The sequence below is a fragment of the Phalacrocorax carbo genome, chromosome 19 (assembly GCF_963921805.1).
Source record: "Phalacrocorax carbo chromosome 19, bPhaCar2.1, whole genome shotgun sequence".
In the NCBI taxonomy this organism is placed as follows: domain Eukaryota; kingdom Metazoa; phylum Chordata; class Aves; order Suliformes; family Phalacrocoracidae; genus Phalacrocorax; species Phalacrocorax carbo.
This window is the reverse complement of record NC_087531.1, coordinates 6,326,504-6,351,859: the sequence shown is the minus strand read 5'-3', so window position 1 is coordinate 6,351,859 and position 25,356 is coordinate 6,326,504. Positions and strand designations below refer to the sequence as shown.

At 58.6% G+C, this 25,356-nt stretch overlaps 2 protein-coding genes across 6 annotated transcripts in view; both read left to right on the top strand.

Moving 5' to 3' along the window:
* The window catches only part of ADAMTS10 (ADAM metallopeptidase with thrombospondin type 1 motif 10), an 82,445-nt gene extending 79,732 nt beyond the window's left edge, over positions 1 to 2,713 (top strand). For 3 of the 4 annotated variants that reach the window (XM_064469387.1, XM_064469388.1, XM_064469386.1), the window contains exons 24-25: positions 318 to 474; positions 878 to 2,713. In XM_064469387.1, the coding sequence (XP_064325457.1) occupies positions 318 to 474; positions 878 to 987 (267 nt within the window). In that variant the 3' untranslated portion in view covers positions 988 to 2,713. Of the gene's footprint in view, positions 1 to 291; positions 475 to 877 lie in introns of all 4 variants that reach the window. The other variant, XM_064469389.1, reaches the window with a different exon arrangement.
* Positions 2,714 to 7,497: 4,784 nt separating this feature from the next.
* On the top strand, positions 7,498 to 23,858 carry MYO1F (myosin IF). 2 transcript variants are annotated; one of them, XM_064469391.1, is made up of 28 exons: positions 7,498 to 7,611; positions 11,523 to 11,660; positions 13,644 to 13,733; positions 14,204 to 14,298; positions 14,919 to 15,006; positions 15,238 to 15,327; positions 15,484 to 15,615; positions 15,695 to 15,829; positions 15,905 to 16,037; positions 16,379 to 16,575; positions 16,709 to 16,789; positions 17,012 to 17,098; positions 17,258 to 17,344; positions 17,623 to 17,790; positions 17,866 to 17,951; positions 18,345 to 18,426; positions 18,531 to 18,637; positions 18,982 to 19,080; positions 19,154 to 19,298; positions 20,200 to 20,314; positions 21,010 to 21,179; positions 21,310 to 21,455; positions 21,787 to 21,933; positions 22,015 to 22,163; positions 22,444 to 22,527; positions 22,668 to 22,869; positions 23,206 to 23,372; positions 23,466 to 23,858. In XM_064469391.1, the coding sequence occupies exons 1-28, from the start codon at positions 7,609 to 7,611 to the stop codon at positions 23,540 to 23,542; spliced, it is 3,300 nt and encodes a 1,099-aa protein (XP_064325461.1). In that variant the 5' UTR covers positions 7,498 to 7,608; the 3' UTR covers positions 23,543 to 23,858. The 2 variants fall into 2 exon arrangements, with proteins under 2 accessions (XP_064325461.1, XP_064325460.1); XM_064469390.1 differs by having other exon boundaries at positions 22,659 to 22,869.
* The last annotated feature ends 1,498 nt before the right edge of the window (positions 23,859 to 25,356 follow it).

Below are 25,356 nucleotides of genomic sequence, written 5' to 3'. Positions count from 1 at the left end.
CAACACCTGCAGCAGGGCAATGCCGACAGTCCTCCCTTCCCTCTAACACCCCTTGAGCTGCAGGGTGACATCAGGGTTCAGGAGGCCTGCAAAAGGCCAGTGATTTAGGGCTGGATGGAGAGACCCTCACTGGGTCCTGGAGGTTCGGACCAAGCTGTTCAGGAAGCAGGGCCGCAGCGCTCAGCTGTGCTGGTGAGGGAAAGGATGACTGCATCCAGCACCTTTTGCATCTCCTAAGACCTCGCCATGACCTCTCCCCCTGTGTTATTAAAGCCGTGGTGGCTGCCACAGCTCTGTGCTGTGCTGTTTCCCGGCAGTGCTCTGCACAGTGTGGCCTTGGCCAGCAAAGAAGATCCGTCCAGTGCCTGGCTCACACCGGGCAGCCGTCCAGTGACTGCGTGCAGACCCTGCAGCCACCTGGCATGCAGCAGTGCGAGACCAAGTGTGAATTGGGACCTACAGACAACCCTGAAGGTGAGGGAGGCAGGGGGGCTGAGGAGGGAAATGTGGAGCACTGCCAGCCTCGGGGGCCACATAGTACAGGAACACTGCAGCCAGCACAGCCTGATTTGGGCTCTAGGTGCTGTGCTGTGGGGTAAGGATCTTGTGGGGAGACCTGATGCTGACCCCTCTGGTCCCAGGCCAAACTGGCATGCTGTGACCCTGATAAATGAAGGAACTGCACCTTGGCAAATAAATGTTATGAGTATTGAGGTTCTCAGTAGCTTCTTCAGCACAGCTGCATCATGGCAGGCAGCCTTCAGGAGCTGGGCATTGGGGTGCAAAAGAAACTTGTAAAGGGCTGGTTAGAAGTTCTCCCTGGGGCTCCTCACCCCTAAGGCACCTGTAACCCTGCTTCCCTCTGTCGCCCATCCAGAGTGCAAGGATGTGAACAAGGTGGCCTACTGCCCGCTCGTCCTGAAGTTCAAGTTCTGCAGCCGGACCTACTTCCGACAGATGTGCTGTAAAACATGCCAGGGGCACTAGGGACACAGCATGACCCCCATGGGAAAACTGGAAGGCAAAAGCTGCGCCGGAGGGCCACCAAACTGTGCCCTTTCTCTCCGCCCCAGGAATCTCCCCTGGGTCCAACACAGACACTGGTCGTGCTTCCAGTGGGAGCCGGCGTCACCCAAACCCATCCCCCAAAGACATGCACCCTTTTCCCCCGAGCTTCACAATGGCAGGTTCCCAGTTAAACCACTGCCAGCGCTGCAGACACCACCACAGCCCAGTGCAACAGGAACTGGTTGATGAGCGGTGGGAGAGGGAGAAGCTGGGCAGAGCGCGGCATCAGGGACATTACTTGAAATTCTGACGTTATTTATTAGTAGCGTACCCTGGTCCTGCAGAGACAGCCACCAAAGCAGCACCGCTCGCCCTGCTGCTGGGTTGCCCTGCTCCGCGCCTGTGTCCTGAGGGCATCACGGGGCATTGTGGTCTGCAGTGGGGAGTCCCCAGGGAGGCTGAGTGCACCGGGGGCTGCTGCCTTTCCCTCGGGGATGCCAGGGGAGGCAGGGAGGAGGTTTCAGGTGCCACGGGTGACAAGCGTGGCTTGTGGCTGCTGGGCGATGGACGAAGATGAGCTGCTGTGGGGAGTGAGGTTGGAGCAGGAAGTTTGTTTTCTTGGTTTGCATCCTGTCACCTTGGGACATGCAGCAGGGGACAGAGAGCAGGTCACTCAGTGAGCAGAGCTGTGACATCAGTTTAACTGGGAGAGGGGGTTACACAAATTCTCTTAACCTACTTTGATTGGGGTGTCCCCTTATTTTTCCTTAAAGCCCTTGTCACTCTTATGACTATTTTTTATTCCAGAAACACCTCGAAGCATGAGCTGAGGTCAGGGTTGAGGTGTGCTCGGGGTTGCAGTCATTTAACAGGCATCAAGGATGTGCCAGGCTGCAGGAAGCACAGCAAAGGAGGATGCAGGACAAGAACTGTCTTGATCACAGTGTCCCCATTGCCGAGCTGTGACTTGGGACCAGTCTGCCTTGCCCTGGCAGGGCCCTCCACAGCAAACACCACAGCCTCCGCAACGGCTTTGCCTCCAAAGGTGCTTTCCCTCCAAAGGCAGCCTCGCCACATGCCACTGTGGCCTCAGGGTGCCGGTCCCAGTGCCACCTGCTCCTGTGCCCTCAGGAGACCTCCAGTGGTGGGAAAAGAGCAGGTTTGAAATTCCTCCAGGTCACCTCCTGGCCAAATCTGGGCCAACACGTCTTCTCCATGGGCTGCCGCAGCCTGCAGAGGGGACCTGAATTTAAAACCTACAAAGCATGTGCTTTTTGCTATCATTATTGTTGTTGTTATTATTATTTTCAGGCCTTTCTGTATCACAAACATGGGTAATCCTGTCCAAAGCTATGTTCTGTTCCCCTTGGGGGGTCATCCGTACGGTGCAGGGACGCAGACAGCCCTGGTTCCCCAGAGCAAACCTCTCTGCCCTGCCAGCCCTCATGTGTCACTCCACCATCTGTTTTTTTACCCGCTCACCAGCCAATCACAGTTTCTCTGGTGCTCTGCAAATCTTGTTTGGCTGTTGAGTGGGCTTTCATTTGTAGTCCTTCCTGGTGCCATGCTCCATTCTGATATTTTGGTGAGGGGAGGGGGTGTTTTCACCTTTCTATATAGATATATATAAAATGAAAAAAGTTTAACATACTAACTTTGAGGAGGAGCGACGTAACGGCATGATTTATAATAAAGGACTAGCTACAATCCCGGGTGCAGCTTCTGGTCCCAGTCTTGTTTCTCAAGAGGCAACCCTGGGCTCTGGGAAGCCCGACACCACGATGCTGCTTGTGCTCATGCTGCAGGAGGGGACTGGGCAGCGGGGAGAGTTCTCCCTGAACCCCGAGCAACCAGAGCGGGTCAGAGAGGTGGAGACTCACACAGAGCTGCTTCATGGCACATAGGAAGAGGCTCCCCCTTGGCAGAGCTCTCGTGGGTGAGCTGTGCACCCCAGGAGCGCGTGGCCCCACCCTTGGTGATGCTGGTTTGGGTTTTTGGTGGAGGGACTGTTTGAAGACCTGCTGAAACATCGCTGCTGCTTCCCATGGGGACTGACACAGAGGTTTGCCCCGTGTCTTGTGGCTCTGGAGAAACAGGACAGACTCTTCATCAGGGCCTGTAGTGATAGGACAGGAGTAATGGTTTTACACTAGAAGAGGAGAGATTCAGACTAGATACAAGGAAAATGTTTTTTACAAAGAGGGTGGTGAATCACCGGCACAGGTTGCGCAGAGAGGTGGGAGATGCCCCGTCCCTGAAAACAATCCATGGCAGGTTGGACAGGGCTCTGAGCGACCTGATATACTAGAATATGTCCCTGCTCACTGCAGGGGGGTTGGACTAGGTGACCTTTAAAGCTCCCTTCCAACCCAAACCATTCTATGTGTCTCTGAGCCAATGATTCTAACCTGGCTGCGGGTGGCTGAGCTGGTATTCAGGAGAGAGAGGCAGTTTCCAAAGCAAGGTTTAATCATGTTCCCTGTTTCAAGCTAAGGGAGCTGACCTGCTCTTGTGTGCTAGGCCTCAACAAAGTCTGGCCCCATCTTCTTCCAGCTGTTCCCCCAGTGCTGCCCAGAAAGTCTCACAAAGCCAACGTTAGAAGAGGTCTATCTGAGGAGGAGAGATCTCAGGAACGCTTTGAGCCTCCATCTTCTGCAGTCTCTGCTCGCGCGAGAGTTGCCCAGCACAGGGTGCGTCTTTGGCGCGGATGGTCTCCATAGTGTGACCCCCCCCTCCCAGCACTGCTGCGCTACCTGCTACCTGGAAAGGGCCAGGCAGACACCCTATGAATATCTGGGGGGCAGCAGGGCAGGGCAGGATGGGGAGGGAGAGCCCAAGCAGCACTTGAAGCTCCACCATGTTTGAAGGGGGACAGATGCAGGGATGCATGCATGGATAGATGGAGATTAACTGTCCTCAAGCTGTGTCAGGGGAGGTTTAGCCTGGATATTAGGAAAAATTTCATTACTCAAGGAGTGGTCAGGCATTGGAACAGGCTGGCAAAGAGAGGTTGTAGAGTCACCACCCTCAAGGTGTTCAAAAAATATGTAGGCATGGCACACCAGGGCATGGTTTAGGAGGCCTGGGGGTGTTGGGTTGGGGGTTGCACTTAATGATCCTAGAGGTCTTTTCCAACCTTAAAGATTCTATGATTCTACAATTGATTGATTGATGGCTGGGAGGCACGCGCAGGCCGGCTGCATTAAGGCCTCGGCTTCCCACCCACAGCTGACCTGACCACTGCCGAGGAGCTGGTCCCACACCAATAGAGTCTTGGGTGGGGCCAGACCCCCTCAGCACAATGGGATGCCTTCTTCAAGCAGACCCCGGGATTAGCGTTGTGGCAGCCGGATAGGGCTGCTGGAATTGGATCGACCTCCATGGCCTCCTCCTGGCCTTCCGGTAGGTCGACCTCCATGGGCTCTGTGCCATCCTCTGCGGTTTTGGAATGCCACCCAAAGAGTTTCCACACGTCCTCTTTGCTTTGGCAGCTCTTGTGGTTGCCCTGAGACTGCATTGGGCAGCTCCGCTGGGTGTTGGGCTGCAGCACCCAGAAGCTGCCAGTGGCTGCCTGGGGCTTCCCCGCTCCTGTCCTGCTCCGCTTGCTGGCACTGCAGGTGCGAGCAGCCCAGTGAGTGGTGGCCAGGGGCAGGGCTGCCTTTTATTGGGGCAGGGGACAACGGGCAGTGAGGAGGTGGTTTGTGACATCAGGCAGCCATTGGGACATGGGGTGGCCCCAGCGCACGGCTGATGGTGGGTCCCTCGGCTGTCAGGTGCCTGGCCTGAAAGAGGCCCTGCCTGGGAAGAGCAGGGTGCCTGGGGCTGAGCTGCCCTAGAGGTCCCTGCCCAGTCCCACTCTGGTGGGACCCACTCTCCACACCTCCTACCGCCCCGCGCGTGCTTCACAGAGGAACTGCTGCTCTGGTCAACAGAAGGTGAAGCAGCCACTGGCTCTGACATGGCCAATTTCCTTCTCCGGTCACAGCTGCCTGTGATCAGAGCAAACCCTTACAGCCCTGTTGGCTCTCGGCCTGCTGGTGGTCTGCCCCAAGCCTGGCATTTGCAGAATTTGCCATCAACTCCAGATCAGACCCCTGCTTGTTGGCGATATCCTCTCTCCTGCAGCCCTGGCCCTGGTGGGAAGCTGAGCACTCCAGCCAGCACCCTCTGCTCTGCAATGCAAAGCCCAATATATGGTAACAAAACCCCAAAAGTCTAAAACCAAAACATGAAAAGAAAAAGCAGTTATGGGATCGATGCGTGTAAAGCCGTCCCCACATGGCGTCAGACCTTTCCTTTGCCTGGAAAGCTCCCTGCTTTCCCCACGCTCCCTTACATCTTGGACTTCACACCTCTCTGACACCCAAGAAGGAGGGCTGTCCTGCCAGGGCGATGGGGCTGCATGGCTGCTCACCCTCTTGGGCCCTGGGGGCCCTACCAGGTGCCCCAACCCTAGCAGGGAGTGCAGCCCCAGGGTGGGCTGCGCAGCAGCTGAGTGCTGCTGGCATGGAGAGCCCTTGCTCTGGGTGCGTGTGGAACAGCACAGACTTGCTGTAGCAGTGGCAGGTTGAGGCCTGCGCGTGCCACTTCCAACTCTGTGGGCTCTGGCACTGCCATACTGGGGGAGCGGAGGGGCCACCTCAGGATGGCAGGTCTGCAGGGGACAGTGGGGACATGGCAGTGGAGAAGTGTGCTTAGGCCTCGGCTTTACGCCGCTGTTCTATTTGCCTGCTCTTGGCTGCTTTCTGTTGCAGGGCTGAGCACTGCCATGGAGCTGGGCCCACGCTAGGTCTGCTGGAATTGGATCGACCTCCATGGCCTCCTCCTGGTCTTCCAGTGTGTTGGCCTCCATGGCCTCACAGAACCACAGAATGGCAGGGGTTGGAAGGGACCTCTGGAGATCATCCCGTCCAACCCCCTGCTGGAGCAGGCACACCCAGAGCAGGGGCACAGGACCGCATCCAGGCGGGGTTTGAATGCCTCCAGGGAAGGGACTCCACAGCCTCTCTGGGCAGCCTGTGCCCCTGCTCTGGCACCCTCAAAATAAACAAGTTTTTCCTCATATTCAGGTGGAACTTCCCATGTTCCAACTTGTGCCCATGGCCCCTTGGCCTGTCCTTGGGCACCACTGAAAAGAGCCCAGCCCCATCCTCCTGACATCCCCCCTTCAGATATTTATAACCATTGACGAGATCCCCCCCAGTCTTCTTTTCTCCAGGCTGAACAAACCCAGGTCTCTCAGCCTGTCCTCATAAGGGAGATGCTCCAGGCCCCTGATCACCTTTGTAGCTCTCCACTGGACTTGCTCCAGTAGTTCCCTGTCTGTCTTGAACTGGTGGGCCCAGAACTGGACGCAGCACTCCAGATGCAGCCTCACTAGGGCAGGGTAGAGGGGGGAGGATAACCTCCCTCGCCCTGCTGGCCGCACTCCTTTTAATGCACCCCAGGACACTGCTGGCCTCCTTGGGCACAAGGGCACATTGTTGGCTCAGGGTCACCTGCTGCCCCCCAGCACTGCCAGGGCCTTCTCAGCAGAGCCGCTCTCCAGCAGGTCCCCCCCAGCCTGTACTGGTGCGGGGGGTTGTTCCTCCCCAGGGGCAGGACCTTGCACTTGCTCTTGTTGAATTCCATGAGGTTCCCCTGGGCCCAGCTCTCCAGCCTGTCCAGGTCTCGCTGGATGGCAGCACAGCCTTCTGGCGCATCAGCCACTCCTCCCAGCTTGGTATCGTCAGCGAACTTGCTGAGGGGACGCTCTGTCCCTTCGTCCAGCTCATTGATGTATATATTGAGCAGGACTGGCCCCAGCACGGACCCCTGGGGAACACCGTGAGTTACGGGCCTCCAACCAGACTCTGCCCTGTTGATCACAACTCTCTGAGCTCTGCTGTTCAGCCAGTTCTCTGTCCACCTCACTGTCCTCTCATCCAACCCACACTGCCTAATCTTACTTATAAGGATATTATGGTAGATAGTGTCAAAAGCCTTGCTGAAGTCAAGGTAAACAACAGCCACCGCTCTCCCTTCATCTACCCAGCCAGTCATGCCATCACAGAAGGATATCAGGTTGGTTAAGCACGATCTCCCCGTGGTGAATCCACGCTGACTACTTCTGATAACCTTCTTTGCCTCTAAATGCCTAGAGATAACAACCAAAAGCATCTTGCTCCTAAAACCACCTTAAAGCAGAGCATCCCCTGGCACTGACTGGCCACCCCTGGAAAGAGGTACATCAAACTCTCACCTTAGAGAGAGGGGATAAGTTTTTCAGAGGCCCTGAGCATCCTTGCCAGACTCCACCCAGCACCCACCTGCTTACCCAGATTGATGACCTCCTGGTACCAGCAGCACCTATCTGCAGCAGAGGTGGGATCAGAGTGCACAGGGCCACCCCAAGGTCCCCCAATAGCAGAGAGCCGCCCTCATCCTCCCCACCCCCCACAAATAGGCACAAAATGAGGAAGTGGGAGGAGGAAAAAAAGAATTAGTTGCAATTTGTAGTTGCAGCAGAAACACAAAAGCAAAGCGCTTTGAGATGGATCCGGGCCCTCGGTGACAGGAGCCCCGAGTGCCCCTTCCCCGGGAGCAAGACGCAGGGACACCATGGTGAGTGCAAGCAGGGCCCTTGCTGGGCTCCCCCACTCTGGGATTTCACCCTCTTTTCCTGCCACCTCAGGGCTCTCTTAGCCCTCTCCTCTCCTGCACCCATTATGGTACCTTGATGCTGCTTTCTGGGAGGTGCCAGGAGCCCACCCAATGTCCCCATTGGAGAGGGGACGGTGCTGCCCAGGCTTGTGGACAGGGAGCGGAGCTGGGGCTTGGTGAGGCACTGGCACAGGGCGCAGTGTGGGGAGAAGCCGGGGATGGGTGCCAGGTGCTGGGTGCAGGGTCGGTACCCCCAGAAGCACTGACCCAAGCAGGATGGAGGGCACCAGGCAGTGAGGCTGAGCCAACACAAAGTGGTTTTGATTTTGCCATCACCGTTGTGGTACCCACAGGAGAACCCTACTGTTCCTCTTGGCCCAACTTCCCACTGGCACTTCTGGTTTCAGCACTCATGGTGCCGGCAGGGTGTGGGCAAAGCATGGTGCAGGCAGAGCACAGCGTGGTGGCACAGGGGCTGCCAGGGGAAGCCATACTCCCCAGGCCACCTCAAGCTGGGAAGGATGCTCTGGGTGCTGGTGCCCAAGGTCAGACCTTGCACCTTGGCACATGTGGGGAATGGGGGCCAAGGGCAGGGCACGGGGCTGCTGAAAGGGCAGCGACCAGAGCTGCAAGTTGATCTGGAGGCTGAAGAGGAAGATGAACACTCTCAAAATTAGGGAGATGCTCAGGCATAGACTAAGAGTCTGCACAGTGTGACCACAGCCACAGCCTTCAGCCTGCAGCTCTGCTCCCTCCATGTCTCAGAGTGATGCTGTCCCCAGACATTTCTACCCATCCAGGAAGGGGACAGTGTCCAGGCTGAAACAGAGCCTTCTCCCAGCCATGGTCATGGTTGCCACCTCTGAGAGGCTGCTCAGATGCTGTCCTGTACAAGACAAACACAAGGACTCCTCCCCACCACCACCCGAGACCTGAAGAGGTTTTGTGGCTTCACGAAGGGCCATGGAGCTGCACGTCCATGACCCCAACCCCTGCCAGGCCCCAGCTCCAGGGCCAGGCCCCAGCTCCAAAATGCTGGGGTAAATGCCCCATCCCCACAGGCTGCCTGTGCCTGGGAGCTGGCGGGGTTGTGACAGCAATGCAACACCTCAAGCTCTTCTCAAGGCTTCCGGTGGTTTTAAGGTGGTGTCTGTCTCAGAAGTAAAGGTGCCACCTTGGGCTGTATTGCCTCCCTGCTCAGGACTTGCGGGGTTTTTTGGTGGCTCAGACCTGAGCTTTGAAGAAAAACAGATGATGTTTTGCAATCTACAGGGCCACCCCCCTCCCTGCCTCAGAGATCCTATCGTGAGCACCCAATACATGTGCAGCCCTGGGCAAAGGTGATGGCTGTGGTGGTGATGGTCCCCATCCCACAGCCCTCAGCTCTGGTGCTCTCAGGAGTCCTGATGGGCATCCCCATGCATGCACCCATCATGCAAGGGGCCACCAGCAGAGCAAAGTCACTTGTGCAAAGTGGCTGCAAACTGCACCTGGAAGCCTGGGCCAAGGGCTGCTGAAAGCTGCTCCCCACTCAGCTTGAGGATGAAATGACCTCACAGAGGCATTTGGTCCAGGCCACCCATCAGTCCACTTCCCTGGTGACCCCCACAGCAACAGCTGTCAAGCTACTGCTCTCTGAATCATCCCGGAAGGGAGGAGGGGACCGAATAACTGTTGCTCCAAACCTCTGAAAGCAAATTCAGTTTGTGCCCCGGCTCCCTGCAGGGATGCTGCCTGTAGCCCCCGTCCCACTAGGGCTTGCTGGGCACTGAGCTCAGGCAATAACATGGTTTCAAGGAGCATCCTTCCTCTTCATCTGCTGCACAAGGCTTTTACCCAGCTTAGCAAGCCCTTGCCCCGCAAACCTCCTGTACCACCCCTCAGGACATACTGAGGAAAGCCAGGCAGACTGTGCTCCCAGAAACAGGGCAGAAACAACCACAGCCCTGCAGATATCCAGGACAAAAACTTCATTTAACGTGAGCCGGTGTTTTCCCTGCAGCTGTGCTGCATCAAGTGCCCCAGCTGAGCCAGGAAAGCACCTAACCTGAGCCTGAAGGAAGAGGAGGTGTCATGAAGGCATGCACTTGCCACTGACAGCTCTGAGTAGTTGTTTGACTGAAGGAGAAACTCCGGGTGTCAGCTCAAAAGCGCTGAGTTGCAGGAAATGCTTGTATTTGCCTTAATTTGGTGCCATAACCAGCCATGTAAGCCCAGGGTGCCAGTGCCAGAGGGCTCAGGGTGCTGGAGGCAGGGGATGGGGAACTGAGGTGTCAGGGTGCCCGTGGGCTCCTCCCGACCCACTCCTCTCTACCTGAAGCACAAGATTTTGGCCGGGTTGGGTTGAAGCTGGACAGCTCTGGGGGTCACGGGCAGCTCCCCGGGTGGCAGCGCAGTCACCTGGAGCGGATGACTGAGCCCCCCAGTGTTTTTCTGAGTGGCTTTTCTATGGGCTTATTAGAGTGGAGGGGAGGAAGAGGAGGGGAAGGCAAGAAAAAGGCTCATAAGCAACAAACAGGAGGAAGAGGAGAAGCTCCCTGTACAGTTTCAGGCTGCGTGAGCAGCCCCAATCCCCCCTGGACCCCCTGAGCTGACCTGGGTCCATGCATCCCAAGGGAAAGTGGTGGGACAATGAAGCCAAACACCCCTCCCCACTGGCTATGGGGGCTTGAGTTGCACTTGGGGTTTGGGGAGGCATGGATGGGTTGCAAAACTCAGCAGCCCAGCGGGGAGGGAGGCAGCCCCAGGAGCAGCACGATGCTGCTGAGCTCCTCCACGCTCCATGATAGTCCCTCCGTCCCCCATCACGATGGTGCTGGCTTGTGCCGAGCACCTGAGGGTGGGTGTGAGGGGCTGCAGGCAGGTGGGAGGGTGCAAAGGCATCAGGGTCTGGAGGCCTGAAATTGAGAGCCAACAGGAAAATAAAGAAAAAGGGGAAGAGGAGAAAAGGGAAATGGAAAGTGTAAGAGGCTGGGGACGACAGGGGAGAAGTGAAATCAGTGCCGGGAGCACTGGGGTGAAAGCAGAACTGCGGGGGCCATAGGACGGGTGCAGAGGAGCCTCAGACAGGTCCAGATGGGGTGTCCCCTCCCAGGCACTGTGCCGGGGCCCATATGGCACCGTGGCTGCATTCAGCATGTTTCCACTGCAGCATCGAGGACAAGGGGCCTTTGAGTAGTTTTCTTTTTGCACAGTGAAATCCTACCCTCCCCTCCCAGCCCAGGGCTGTGTTTAGCCCCTCAGGGGCTTAAATCGCAGCCCACAGTTTTCCTGCTACCTCACGGGCCCCTGAGGACAGAGCTGGGTGAGTTGCAGGGTGGCTGGAAAGCAGGTGCTGGCGTGTGCCCAGGCAGGGAGGAAAGGGTGATTACACAGTTGCACGTCTGCCCTTGCACAAAAGGGATGCGGGGGCACATGGGATGTGCATTACCGGGGAAGCCCCTACCAGCTGCAATTTTTGCTCTTCCCCCAGGTTATTTTTGCTGCCCCTTTGACTCAGAAGCAGAGCTAGTGCAGTAATTGCTTTGTTAGTCCTTTGCTGCCTCCATAACAAGCGTGGCTGATGTTACAAACATGCTCGCGGGCTGTCAGTACCCCATGGGCTCCTCTCCGGAGTGCCAGACCTGCAGTGAGGCAGGATCCAGCCAGAGGGATGGGGCAAGCCCAGGTGCAGCAGCGCTGGGGTTTTGAGCTTTGTAAGTTCCCAGCGTGGCCAAAACACCCCTCTTTGCACCATCCGAAGGTGCACAGCTGTGGCAGGGGCTAGTTATAGCTACCAACAGCTATGGGGAGGCTGGGGCCAGATCCAGGCCAGGAGCCCCAGTCCCATGAGTGGTGGCCCTGGTGCAGTCGCTGTGGCCCTCTCTCCACAGGGCAGCAAGGAGCGCTTCCACTGGCAGAGCCACAATGTCAAGCAGAGCAGCGTGGATGACATGGTCCTTCTCTCCAAGATCTCCGAGGAGGCCATCGTGGGGAACCTCAAGAAGTGTTTTATGGATGATTACATCTTTGTATCCTTCCCGGGGCAGCAGGACAGGGCCAAGGAGTGGCAGGGCTGTGCTCCAAGGCTTTGCCAGGGCATGGGCCAAACTGGGGCTTCCCCAATGCTTACAGAGTGACCCATCCCCACACTGTGGCGGGACAAGATTGGGAATGGCTGAGGGAATGCCACCATTCCCTAGCTGAGTTGCACTCAGCAGAGACACTGCAATCGTGACCCCCATCCTGCCATGCCCCAGGACCCACTTTGGTCCTTCCTTTGCAGCCACAAAGCCCTGAGCAAAGAGCACTGAGCAAAGCCCCTCATCTGCTGTCTCCCGCTGCTCCTGCACATTGGAGACCCGCCTGCCTGTGCCAAGGGGCCGGACCCCCGTGGCATTAGTGGCCATTGTCCCCTGTTGCTGTTACCCAACCCCACCAATGCCCACAGCATGCCCTGGCTGCTCTGCACCCACAGCAAATCCAAGCAAACCCCAGATGGAGCAGAAGCATTCCTGCAGATACAGGGAGGAGGTGCCACCCCTCACCCACACTGATGTCAGCCCACATGGGACACCATCAAGCCAGCGCAGGGTGCAAAGTTCCCACCCTGCCCAGCCCAGTATTGCCCGCACTGTGCCATCCCCCAGCCCAGAGGCTTTTGCAATTGCTGGTTCCCATCAAAGGGTTGACGCTGCTGAGCACTGTGCATGATGCTCAGCCACTCTCAGGTCCACGGTGTGGATGGGAGGGTGTTCCCACAACCATGATTCAAGATGCTGAGCCCTTGCCTTGCTCACCCCCACACCTGCTTGGGGATGCAGCTGGCTCAGCACCCCCGGCACCCTACACCCCAGCTCTGGTGGGTGGCCAGCACTGGTGGGGAAGAGGACAAAATCCCTGCCGTGCAGAGCAGGGCATGGTGGGGTCTCAGGTGGCAGGGCTGAGCATGGGACTGAGGCACTTGCTTACACCACTGTAAGTGGCTGTGGTTTCCCTGAAGATGCGGCTCTGTCCTTACAAGGCGATGCTCTGTCCCGGGCTGGTGGTGATGCAGCCATCCTCCCTGCTCTTTTGGCAGCCCTGAGGCTTTAAATGTGTTTTGAGGTTGGGTTTGGGGTTGGCACTTCTTTTTTTCCAGAGGAAAAAATACCCCACATAGCCTCTTCCTTTTTCTTTGCCGCTGCTGCACGCAGGGCCACCGTCTAGCCATGACTCAATGCCCAGTGCTTCTGCATTTCCCAGAAGAGCCCCTCTATTCCTGCCCTTTGGCTGTTCTTCCCCCACCCCTGCTGTCAGGTGGGCCAAAAATAGGGCATTGAGGGCTCAGGGTAACCCTGCTGGCTCCGCTCCACCCCGACCTCCATCTCCCCAATACCTGCCCTGGGGTGCCGGGGGCTCATCCCCATCCTGCTGCTGCATCACTTCTATGTGCAGTTCTCTGCTTTTCCATTCCCTGCCCACACCCGGGTGACTCCAGAATGCTGCAGGCAGGGGCTGAGGGAGGCAGAGTGGCTGGGTGGCCAGGGAAAGGCAGGAGCCGGCAGTTTCTCCCCTCTCCGTGCCTCAGTTTCCCTGGCTGTAAAATGGAGATGGTTTCCTGTTGCAAAAGCCGTGGATGGAGCATGAGCAACTGAGCAGAAGGCAAATGCTGGGAGACTGCAGGATGCTGGAAATGCTGCTTTGGGAGCTGAACCTCAGCCAGAGGCTGGGGAGCTGAGGGGATGCTCCTGCTGTAACCTTGTGCTGGTCACACTGCGGGGGATGCCCCGTGGCAGGGGGAGCAAAGCACTGAGGCCCTGTGGCTGGGAGACCACCACACGTGGTAGCAGCTCTGCCTGCACCTGAGCTGGAAACCCTCATTGTATTCCTGGTAGAGCTTCCAGGAAGAGGCAGGGACTTCCCGCAACCACCTTCCTTCCATTGCTCGCTCTGACGCTGCCTCTCGAGGCAGCAAGTGGGGCAAGGAAGGGGGCATATGGGAAAGGACACACGGACCTTAACCTGCTGCTCAGACCTACATCGGGCCGGTGCTCATCTCTGTCAACCCCTTCAAGCAGATGCCATATTTCACTGACCGGGAGATCAAGATGTACCAGGGGGCGGTGAGGCTGCTGCGTGCCGGCTGGCAGGGTTGGCCAGGAGTTCACAGGGTTTAATTCTGTGTGAAACACCTGGGGGGTGTCCCATGAGTGTCCCCATCCTCCCTAGCCCTTTCAGTGCTGCAGGGTTTGGTGCTCCCCAACACATTGATGGAGAGTCAGTAATAGGACTCAAGAGCAGATCCACACTCCTGAGAAATTCAGCTCATAAATACACACCAAAGCAACCCAAACATGGTAAAATCCGGCCTGAGTGACTAGCTCTGTCACAACAAGCTTCCTGAGGAGGGGAGAGTCAACAAAACATCTGGCATGCTGCTGATTAGCTCACATTTGTGGCAAGAGATTAATTCCCCATCCCTGCTATGTGCCGCTGCCTTGGGCAGAGTTAAGGGGGTTTGGGGAGGGGGGCTCATTGTGGGGGGTTGATGGCTGCTCTGTGGTCAGCACTGTTGTCCTTGTCCTCCGTTTAGGCTCAGTATGAAAATCCCCCCCATATCTATGCCCTGACTGACAACATGTACCGCAACATGCTGATTGATGGGGAGAACCAGTGTGTCATCATAAGGTAGGGGGTACATGGGGCACAGCTGGGGACCCGATGCCACCAGTCTGGGGCCAGCTGCCCCCATCACCCCTTCTCCCCACACCCTGGGGGCGTTCTGGCTAAACACAGCAGCTGGGCAGCAGCAAGAGGCAGCTGCAGCCCAGTGGTGGGTCCTGGGGGACCCAGCGGGTGGGGGTGCCTGGAGGGACCCCAGCATCCTGGGCCATAAGCACCAGCCAAGGCTGTGACCAGGTTGTCCCAGGCAGGGACCGAGTCTTGTGCAATGCGTTCTTCCGGCTGACTGTTGCAAGAGAAATGGCCAGGATGTGGGGCAACACCAGAGAGCCTTGAGGCTCCCAAGCCTCCCTCCTCCCCTCCAAAATCCAGCAACAAGAAATCCAACATATCCTCCTGGAGCAGCTCCTTGCTCAGCCTTGCTCTGGTCTTGGTTATATCTGAGAGCACCCCGGCAGCCCCATCCCCTGCGTTAGCACTGCCACGCGCTCAGAATACATGGCAGGAGGGAGGCTACAGCCCACATCACCCCCCAGTCCTGCTCCAGCACCCCACCCTGAAGTGCCCCAAGGCAGGTGACACTGGTGGGCCCATTTCACATCTGCCTTGCTTTGCCATATGAACAGCGGAGAAAGCGGAGCTGGGAAAACGGTGGCAGCAAAATACATCATGGGCTACATCTCCAAAGTGTCTGGGGGTGGCGAGAAAGTGCAGGTATGGCTCCCCCACCCCATGCACCACCACGCATCTCTTCACCTCCCAACTGCTCCCCACCACCCCAGCCCCCTGCTCCCCCCATCTGATGGTGGCACATGGAGCAGCCCTGGCTCCAGGGTTGGGAACACGCAAAGCCCCAGGTCTGTCCCCAGCCCTGAGGCAGGGCTGCTGCAGTGGGGTGCAGGCGTGCAGCCCCCCCATTCAGCCCTCTCCCTCCCCTGCCCCCAGCATGTGAAGGACATCATCCTGCAGTCCAACCCGCTGCTGGAAGCCTTTGGAAATGCCAAAACTGTCCGGAACAACAACTCTAGCCGCTTCGTAAGTCACTAGGGCAGGTGCAGAGGGTCAGCACCGTGTCCAGGATCTGTCCCAGCAATGCTCCCAGCATGGTGGGAGAAGGCAGGGAGAAGCCAGGGCTGGGGGGACTGAGGGGTCCCAACGGCCGGACTCTGAGTGGGAGTTGTGCTGGGGCAGGGGAAATACTTTGAGATCCAGTTCAGCCGGGGCGGCGAACCTGACGGGGGGAAGATCTCCAACTTCCTGCTGGAGAAGTCACGGGTGGTGAGCCAGAATGAGGGTGAGAGGAATTTCCACATCTACTATCAGGTATGGGGGGGACACAGAGCCGGCTGGGCTGCCATGGGGGCCAGGGGCTGGGTAACCGCCACTCCTGTTTCTCTTCCAGCTCATCAAAGGGGCATCCCAAGAGCAGCGGCAGAACCTGGGCATCATGAGCCTGGATTATTACTACTACCTGAACCAGTCGAACACGTACCAGGTGGAGGGCACGGATGACTGCAGTGACTTCCATGAGACCATGGTGAGTGCGTGGGAGGGGGAGTCCCCAAAGCCAGCTGGGGCTGGGCAGGGGCTGATGGGCTCCCCACGCCCCCAGAACGCCATGCAGGTCATCGGCATCAGAGGCGAGGACCAGCAGCTGGTGCTGCAGATTGTGGCAGGGATCCTCCACCTGGGAAACATCAGCTTTCGGGAGGAAGGCAACTACGCTCAGGTGGAAAATGCTGACTGTGAGTAGTAGGCTCCCCCTGCTCCAGGGGGACAAGTGGGAACACTCGCAGAGACCCTTGGCAATGAATTGCAAACTCTCTGTAGCACAAATCCCCTGGCAGAGGAGACAGGCAGTGACAGCATCTTCCCCATGTTAGACACAGGGAAACTAGAGGCAGTGAGCAAATGGCACAACCAGATCTTAATTAGCAAGGGGTTGGATGCCAGGTGTTGCTTGCAGTAGCAGAGGGAGGAACAAGTCCCACATCCCTGGTTGCTGTACTGCTGCTGTCCTTTGCACTTGGCCGGGGGTCCAGCAGTGGCTACGGGCAACCCTGACCACCCCCCTAACTCTGCCCAGCCCTGGCCTTCCCTGCCTACCTGCTGGGGATCGACCAGGACTGCCTCAACGAGAAGGTCACCAGCAGGAAAATGGACAGCAAGTGGGGCGGCCGCTCCGAGTCCATCACCGTCACCCTCAACGTGGAGCAGGCAGCTTACACCCGGGACGCCCTGGCCAAGGGGCTCTACGCACGCATCTTTGACTTTCTCATGGAGGTGTGTGGTCCTGGTGGGCTGGGCCAAGTGTGGCCACAGCGCAGAGAGGATGGTCACCATCTGCTCCCCCGTGCAGCTGGCCCCACCGCCCTACGCCCCCGATGAAGGTGGCTCATTCCATCTCTCCCTGCAGTCTATCAACCGGGCTATGCAGAAGCTGTATGAGGAGTACAGCATCGGGGTGCTGGACATCTACGGCTTTGAAATATTCCAGGTATGTGTTGGTTTGCTGTAGGATCCCAGCTGGGGAATGTCCTTCCCTGCTCCCACAGCAAGGAGGACAGCTGGAGCAGGGTGCTGTTAGCAGTCGATGGCCCTAAGAAGGGTCCCTGGAGCAGCACCCAAAGGCTCTGCTGTTTGGGGTCCCCCCAGTGTGGTGAGAGGAGCAGAAGCCAACTCAGCCCCATCTTCTCTTTCATCTTTTGTCCTTTTGCAGAAAAATGGCTTTGAGCAATTCTGCATTAACTTTGTGAATGAGAAGCTGCAGCAGATCTTCATAGAGCTGACCCTGAAGGCAGAGCAGGTATGGGGGGGCTTGGCTGGGGGGGCTGCAGGGCTGTGCCAGCACCCCAATTCCTGCACTCTGCACCCCTGCTGCCAGCTGGCACCATGGCCAGAGCAGGGGGGCTGCAGCATATCCCATGGGGTGGGGGCCCGCCCGGCTCTCCCTGTGCTTCCCCAGGAGGAATATGTACAGGAAGGGATCAAGTGGACCCAGATCCAGTACTTCAACAACAAGGTGGTGTGTGACCTGATAGAGAACAAGCTGGTGAGTGGGGTACCCTCCTCTGGGAAAGGCTTTCTCAGGGAGCCAAGACACCCATGGAGAAGGGTGCCAGGTGGGCTGGGTGCTGTTGAGGATGAGCGGCAGAAGTTGGCCTTGCCAGCGAGCATCCTTGGAGAGCAGTAGCTCTGCTTCCTTAACTTAAGCTGCAGTTCAGCATGAAGCATCTTTGACTAGCACGGGGCACTTGAGCACAGCCAGACATGGGACTGGGCCCTGCCCACAGCCTTTGGACACCCATGGCTTCACTCACCCTCTCCCAGAACCCCCCCGGGATCATGAGTGTCCTGAATGACGTCTGTGCCACCATGCACGCCACTGGCGAGGGAGCAGACCAGACCCTGCTGCAGAAGCTGCAGGTGGCTGTGGGCACCCACGAGCACTTCAACAGCTGGAGCTCGGGCTTCATCATCCACCACTATGCAGGCAAGGTACGGCACCCCACACCCTGCACCCCACGGCCCTGGCCACAGCGGTGCGGGACTGAGCTCCCCTCCTGCCCTCAGGTCTCCTACGACGTGAATGGCTTCTGCGAGCGCAACCGGGACGTGCTCTTCACCGACTTGATTGAGCTCATGCAGAGCAGTGAATAGTGAGTCCTGGCAGTGTTGTGGTCCCAGGGTCCAGCCCAAAAGGGCTGGGGCAGAAGGCAGCATCCTTAACATCCAGGCCATAAAGCTTTGCTGATCTTGCCTCTGCCCAAGCCATATCTCGAGGTGCTCAGTGTCCTGCATTGCCCCGCAGGCACCAGGGGCATCTGCCTGTTGAGCACATTGGCACCCAGGGGCTGCAGGGCTGGGAAGAGGGGTGCTTACCCACCAGCACCGATCCTACTCGGTCTGGGGGCAGCCGAGGGGTACAGGCCTAGCCATGGTGCAGGATTTCTCAGTAGCAGAAAGCAGAGCTGGAGCTGGTTCCAGCTCAGCGCCTGCTGAGCCTGGGGAGCCTGGCGGCTCTCACCTGGGGACTGTCACCTGCCTTTCAGTGGTTTCATCCAGATGCTTTTCCCAGAAAAGCTTGATTCTGACAAAAAGGGACGACCAACCACCGCGGGCTCCAAAATCAAGGTACATCCCAGAGGCTGCAGGACAGTAGATGCCTCTGGGGCAGCAGCAGGGTGATGGGCTCCCACCAACACCTTTAACGCTACAGAGGTCGATCCCTGCAACAGAAACAGGCTAACGACCTGGTGAACACGCTAATGAAGTGCACGCCACACTACATCCGCTGCATCAAGCCCAACGAGACCAAGAAACCCCGGGACTGGGAGGAGAGCAGGTAACAGAGGCCCCTCACAACACATCAGTCAGCCCACAGAGCCCAGGGAATGGGGCCTGGCCATGGACATGTGGCCAGGACCAACTTTCCTCCGAAAACTGCACCCGTGGGCTGGTCCCTCTGTGCTGCCCACAGATCTAGGGGAGCACGAGGTGGGTGCTGAGGAGCATGTGGGGACACACGCCTCTCTACATGCATCACCCAGAGGCTCCATCTGAGCCCCAAGAAGCTCTCATGCATGCATAGCTGAGGGCATACCTGTGCAAAGCAGTGGCTGAGGAGTCTGGGCAATTCCCCCACCAACCTGCCATCCCATGCTGAGCGAGGCCCTCCCGGCTCTGCAGGGTGAAGCACCAAGTCGAGTACCTGGGGCTGAAGGAGAACATCCAGGTGCGCCGGGCAGGTTTCGCCTACCGCCGCCTCTTCCACAAATTCCTGCAACGGTGAGTGACCGCTGGGACAGGGGATGGCGGATCCCTGCAGCATGGCCATGACTCACATCCCCTGTCCCAGCAGCTATGCCATCCTCACCCCCGAGACATGGCCGTCGTGGCGGGGGGACGAGAAGCAAGGGGTGCAGCACTTGCTGCGCTCCGTCAACATGGACCCAGACCAGTACCAGATGGGTCAGAGTAAGGTGTTTGTCAAGAACCCCGAATCGGTAGGTGGCCTGGCTCTGCCCCTTGCCCTGCAACCCAGCATAGAATCATAGAATCATAAAGGTTGGAAAAGACCTCTAGGATCAAGTCCAACCGCCACCCCAACACCCCCAGGCCTCCTAAACCATGCCCTGAAGTGCCACATCTGCACATTTTTTTGAACGCCCCCAGGGATGGTGACTCCCCCACCTCTCTGGGCAGCCTGTTCCAATGCCTGACTCACTCTTGCAGTGAAGACATTTTCCCTAATACCCAATCGAAACCTCCCCTGACGCAGCTTGAGGCCGTTCCCTCTCGTCCTGTCACTGGTGACTTGGGAGCAGAGACCAGCCCCCCCCTCACTCCAGCCCCTCTCAGGCAGCTGCAGAGAGCGAGAAGGGCTCCCCTCAGCCTCCTCTTCTCCAGGCTAACCCCCCCAGCTCCCTCAGCCGCCCCCCAGCACACTTGTGCTCCAGACCCTGCCCCAGCCCCGCTGCCCTTCTCTGGACACGCTCCAGCCCCTCAAGGGCCTTCTTGTCCCGAGGGGCCCAAACCTGAGCCCAGCACTCGAGGTGGGGCCTCACCAGGGCCGAGCACAGGGGCACCATCCCTGCCCTGCTCCTGCTGGCCGCACCAGTGCTGACACAAGCCCGGGTGCTGGTGGCCTCCTTGGCCACCTGGGCACTGCTGGCTCATGCCCAGCCGGCTGTCAGCCAGCACCCCCAGGGCCTTCTCCAGGGGACACTGCTCCAGGGGACGAGAGCAGATGCTGCTCCAGCATCTCCAGGGGACACTGCACACAGCCGAGCATTGCTTTGGGCAATGCTGGGGCAGGTTTAGGGTGCCAATGTGCGGAAGAAGCAATGCAGCACGGGCGCTGAGGGGCCTCTGGCCAGCCAGGCTCAGCACCCCATGTCCCCCCAGCTCTTCCTCCTCGAAGAGATGCGGGAGCGGAAATTCAACAGCTTTGCCCGGGTGATCCAGAAGGCCTGGCGCCGGCACATCGCCATCTGGAAGTATGAGCAGATGCGAGAGGAGGGTAAGGCCGGGCGAGGACAAGGACACCGACACCCCAGCACCCCTTTTAGGGTGTCCTTTGCTGGGGAGACCCCCAGCTGCCAGAGTGCCAGGAGAGTCGCAGTTGTGGTTCTAACTAGGAGAGGGGTGAGGAGGGACCAGCCCATGTGATGCCCGGGGTCTTTTCCCACATCTTAAAGGAGGGTGCGGATTTCTTGCTCCTATTTCCAGCCCTGGGAGGGGCTGTAGGACAGAAACCGGAGCCTCTCGATGTCTCACTCTGCATTTCATTGACTGCCCTGAGATGGAGAGGAGTAGTTGAGAGTCAGCATTTGCAGAGGAATGGGAAAGGCCAGTGGTCACCACCAGACCCCATTGCGGGTGTTTTCCCACCCTTCCAAGCGCGCAGTATAAAATCAAGGGGGGAAAACCCAGAAAACAGCTGAGTTACTCCTTCCCTGCCTCCTTCCTTCCCACAGCTCAAGTTTTTTTGAGGGCAGTTAATGGGTTTTGAAGCCAGCCAAGTTCAAGCAGCTCAGATTCCTCCTGTGGCATAAAATGAGCCCCACTTCTTGCTGCCACAGTCCATGTGATGGCTCCCAGAGTTCCCATAGCCGGTTTGGGAGGGCGGGCAGGCAGGGGCCAAGGGCTGAGCTGAGGGCTGAGCCATCGGTGCAGAGCCCTGTCCAACCAGCATCGCTTCGGGGTCCCGCACAGCCTCCAACATCCTCTACAACTTCAAAGAGCAGAGGAGAAACAGCATTAACAGGAATTTTGTGGGTGATTATCTGGGCATGGAGGAGCGGCCAGAGCTGTGCCAGTTCCTGGCCAAGCGGGAGTGGATAGATTTTGCCAACTCCATCACTAAGTATGACCGGAGGTTCAAGGTACGTGGAGCTACTCGGGCCTTGGGACAGGCCAAGCCGTGGCTTGTGGTGACTGCTCTTGAGTGGGATGTGTGCGGGGGTCATGCCCCCCAAAAACACCCCCTCACATCCTGCTCCTGCCCTTTCCCAGCCCATCAAGCGGGACTTCATCCTCACCCCCAAGTACTTCTACCTGATCGGGCGGGAGAAAGTGAAGAAAGGTCCTGAGAAGGGACAGATCAAGGAGGTGCTCAAGAAGAAGGTGGAGCTCCAGGCAGTGAGAGGCATCTCGCTGAGGTGCGTCCCTTAGCATGGCCTCCACGGTGGGGAGCCTGTGTGTTCACCCATGAGTTCCACCAGCCTCTCCATGCTCCAGTGTCCCCCCACCTGGCCCTGGCCCTGGCCCCTCGCCCGTGGAGGCAGCAGGGCATTGGGCCATGGGGAGAAGGCTCCCTGCAGAGCCCTTTGCAGATGAGGCTTTGAGTCCAGGGTGGTTTCCAGCTAAATCTCCCTCCAAATTTCCTCGGGGTGGACCCAGGCCCAACAGGATCTTCCATCTCCCTGCCCAGTGCCAGCTGGCACCAGCCTTGCCCCCACTGATGCCCCCACACTGTCATTGCTCCCCCAGCACCAGGCAGGATGATTTCTTCATCCTCCACGAGAATAATGCCGACAATTTCTTGGAGTCCATCTTCAAGACGGAGCTGATCAGCCTGCTGTGCAAACGCTATGAGGAGCTCACCCGCACCAAGCTGTGCCTCTCCTTCAAGGACACGTAAGGATGGAGGCTGGGAGAGGTGACAAAGCAGGACGGGGTCCCATGCCCATGGCCTCATGGCTCCTCTCTCTCCCCCAGACTACAGTTTCAGGTGAAGAAGGAGGGCTGGGGTGGTGGCGGCACCCGCAACGTCACCTTCATCAGAGGACAGGGCGATGTGGCCACCCTCAAAGCCGGAGGCAAAACCCTTACAGTCAGCATTGGGGATGGGCTCCCCAGGAATGCCAGTGAGTGCCGGGGCACCCAGGGGATGGCGGGGGGGGACACAGACAGAAGCGCCAGGGCTGCAGGGAACTGCCAAAGGCCTGGGGACATCAGGGTGAGCCAGCGTGTATCCCAGCCCTGCAGGGTTTGCATTTCACCTGGGAGCCACCTGATTCTGTGCAGGTGATGGGGCAGCACAGGGTGTTTCAGGGAAAAGGGTGGTTGGGGCCACTGCAGGGGAGCCCCCCTGCCCCCAGCTGGCTCCAAGGACCATCACCTAACAGGGGGCTCGTGTCCCCCCAGAGCCCACGAGGAAGGGGGCAATGCAGAGCAGAGGTGGCAGCAGGTGTCCAGTGCCCTCCCGAAGCACCCCACCGGCACCCAGAGGTGAGGAGGGCAGTGCTGAAGGGGGGGGTGCTGGGGAGGGGGGACCCCGGCCTGGATCCAGCCAACGCTGAGCTCCCGGGGAGGGTGCTGGCTGAGCGTGGGCTCCCTGTAATGCACCATCCCCGGGGCAGGTCTTCCAGGCGCCTGCAGGAATGGGGTGCCCCAGTTCCCACGCAGCAATGGCCAGGCTCGGCAAGACACCTACACAACACCCCAGAAGCAGGCACGGGGGCCACCAGCCACGATGCTGCCCGCCCGAAATGTCACCCACCAGCCGAAGACATGGCCTCCATCTGAGCAGAACATGGATTTCCTCAATGTGCCTGACCAGGGGGTGGCTGGGTAGGTCCCGTACCAGCACCTATGTCCCCCCACCACCCCATCCTCCCCTCCCACTGCTGCTGGTCCCAGCAGATGCTCTTTCCCCTCTGAGCAGCTCAGCTGCCCGACAGAGTGACAGCCTGACCAGATCTAGTCAATCTGGCCTTGCTGGCAGGACAATACCGCCCAGGCTCTTGCGCACCCCAGTTCTCCCAGTCCCTGCACTGGGAGGACCCACCTGAGCTGTAAGCACAGAGTGCACATCGGTGGGGGAGAGCAGAGTGGGAAGGAGGGTGCAGTGCATCCTGCACCCTCCCACTGTCCCTGGTGTGAATGCTGTTCCTCCCGGTCCCACAGCATGCAGCGGCAGCAAAGCGTGAGCCAGTGGCCGCCCCCGACCAGGCGTCCCAAGCCACAGCCCAAGGCAGCCGTGCCGCGCTGCCAGGCTCTCTACCAGTACATCGGGCAGGATGTGGACGAGCTCAGCTTCAACGTGGGGGACATCATTGACATCCTGCTGGAAGGTACCGCTGGGCTCCCACCCTGCCCAGCTCCTCCCAGCTGTGCCCCATGGCAGCACCACACCTGACCCAGCTCTCTTTTTCCCCTCTTTCCAGATAGCTCTGGCTGGTGGAAAGGCCAGCTGCACGGCAAGGAAGGGCTTTTCCCTGGGAACTATGTGCAGAAGATCTGAGCCGGGTGCAGCAGCATCTTCCCATCCCACCTCCACTGAGGCCGTGCTGAAGGGGCCGGTGGTGGCTCCACAGCAGTTCTCCACTGACGCTGGCATTGAGCGAGTGCTTCTGTGCTGGCTGCTGGACTGTGCCAGTGCCAACCAGTGAATCCCACAGCTATGGGATGGTGGCCTCCCTGCAGCAAGGACCAGCTCTTTGATACTTGGTCTTACCTTGGGAACAGACTGACCCAGTGATTCCTGTGTACAAATAGGAGTTTTATAATTATGTTCAATAATCAGACTCAGTTAATCTGAGTCTGGAGTTTGTATCCCACCCTGGTACTGGCCTGTGGCTTCTGCTGGCCCCATGACAAGGGCGCTGCACCCACACGTCCCCATGTGAGGACATGGCCGGGGACACATCAGAGGCATCCCTGTTCCCCCCATGTTGAACCCTCCAGAAGTTGCTGAATACAGAAACCAGCTCCCCCAGGAACCCGACTCAGGCATCTCCGCATCCCGGCGCGACTCAGGACCACTCGGCACAGCCAGCTGTGGGGCAGCAGCAAGGCAAAGCAGGGCAACGGCGCAGCAGGACCAGGCGCCATCGTCACTCCCTGGTTTCTCAGAGGAAAATCTGCAAGGACCACTTGGCCAAAGCCCACCGAGCTTTAGCAGCTTTTTCTGATGGTGGTCAGAGGGTTGCTGGGGCCCCCCTGGTTTGCAGGGCAAGGGGGGGTGTCTCATCCGTGGGGGACCAGGGTCGATGCATGGGGTGGAAACAGCCATCCTCAGCTGCACCAGTTCTGGGGTTCGAGGAACCCTGTCTGCCCCGACTGCCCAGGACAGGGGACAGCCAAGGTGGGGTGGTGGGGTCCTTGGGTGGGGGCTGAGTCTGGCCTGGGGCTGTTCCAGGACGTTTGCAGCAGGGAGAGGGACGAACAGTGCCGACATGTCGGGGCTCATCCCTGCCTGCCCCCCTGCTCCCTGCCCCCCCGCTCCCTGCTCCCCCACTCACTGCTCTCCATGCCGGGCCCTGCGCTGGGCGGCCGGAGGAAGTGACGACAGCCTGCTTCCAGCACTCCTTTTCCTCCCTCCCTGCCTCAGCCTCACGTCCCAGCGCTCCTCTTCCTCCCTCCCGTAGTCCCCCCCAGGGCTGCCCCCTGGCAAGCAGACCCCCTGCCCCAGAGACAGGGGAGCTATAGAGGGGCTCAGGGGACCCCGTTTCCTCCAGGGTGGGGATGGCCTAGGACAGGAGGCTGCTGGGATGTGAAGTCCTCCACAGCCCCATGCTGCAAATGGTTCTTGGGCCTCCCCATTATGGGTTTTTACAACCCCCGTTGTCCTTGGGGTGATTTTTCCTGTAAATCACAGGTTTTTAGAGTACTTGCACTGCAGAGCTTGGTGACTGGGGGAGCAGGCAGAGTGCCTGTTTTTATTGTAATGGAAAAAAATTGGCTTTGGAAACTCTGGGGATTTAGGAAACTCCTTCCTGTGCCTTCCAGCCCTTCCTTGAGGCTGGGGGGTGGGGGGGTGGTGAGGGCGGGGGCAGCACCCCAGCAGTGGGTGCTGTGCAAGTGGGATGCTCCTGCTCAGCCCTGCCGGCAGGGGGGAGCTGGTCCAGCTCAGGCACCCACAGGGGGGCTCCGAGGGGCTCCGAGGTGCTTGGGGGTCTCTGAGGTGCTCCAATTGCTCTGAGGGTCCTGGAAGGCTCCAAGGGGCTTGGGCTGCTTGTAGGGTCCACGCATGATCTGATGGACTCGGGATGCTCCAAGGAGTCCAGCGTGCTCCAAGGAACTTGGGGTGCTCAGAGGGCCCTGGGGTGCCCTAAG

Bases quoted from the DNA above. Each gene is read 5' to 3' on its own strand.
- MYO1F (XM_064469390.1), top strand. The intron at 17,791-17,865 runs GTACGGCACCCC...TCCTGCCCTCAG, and splicing joins TCCACCACTATGCAGGCAAG to GTCTCCTACGACGTGAATGG. The intron at 22,870-23,205 runs GTAGGTCCCGTA...CCGGTCCCACAG, and splicing joins CCTGACCAGGGGGTGGCTGG to CATGCAGCGGCAGCAAAGCG.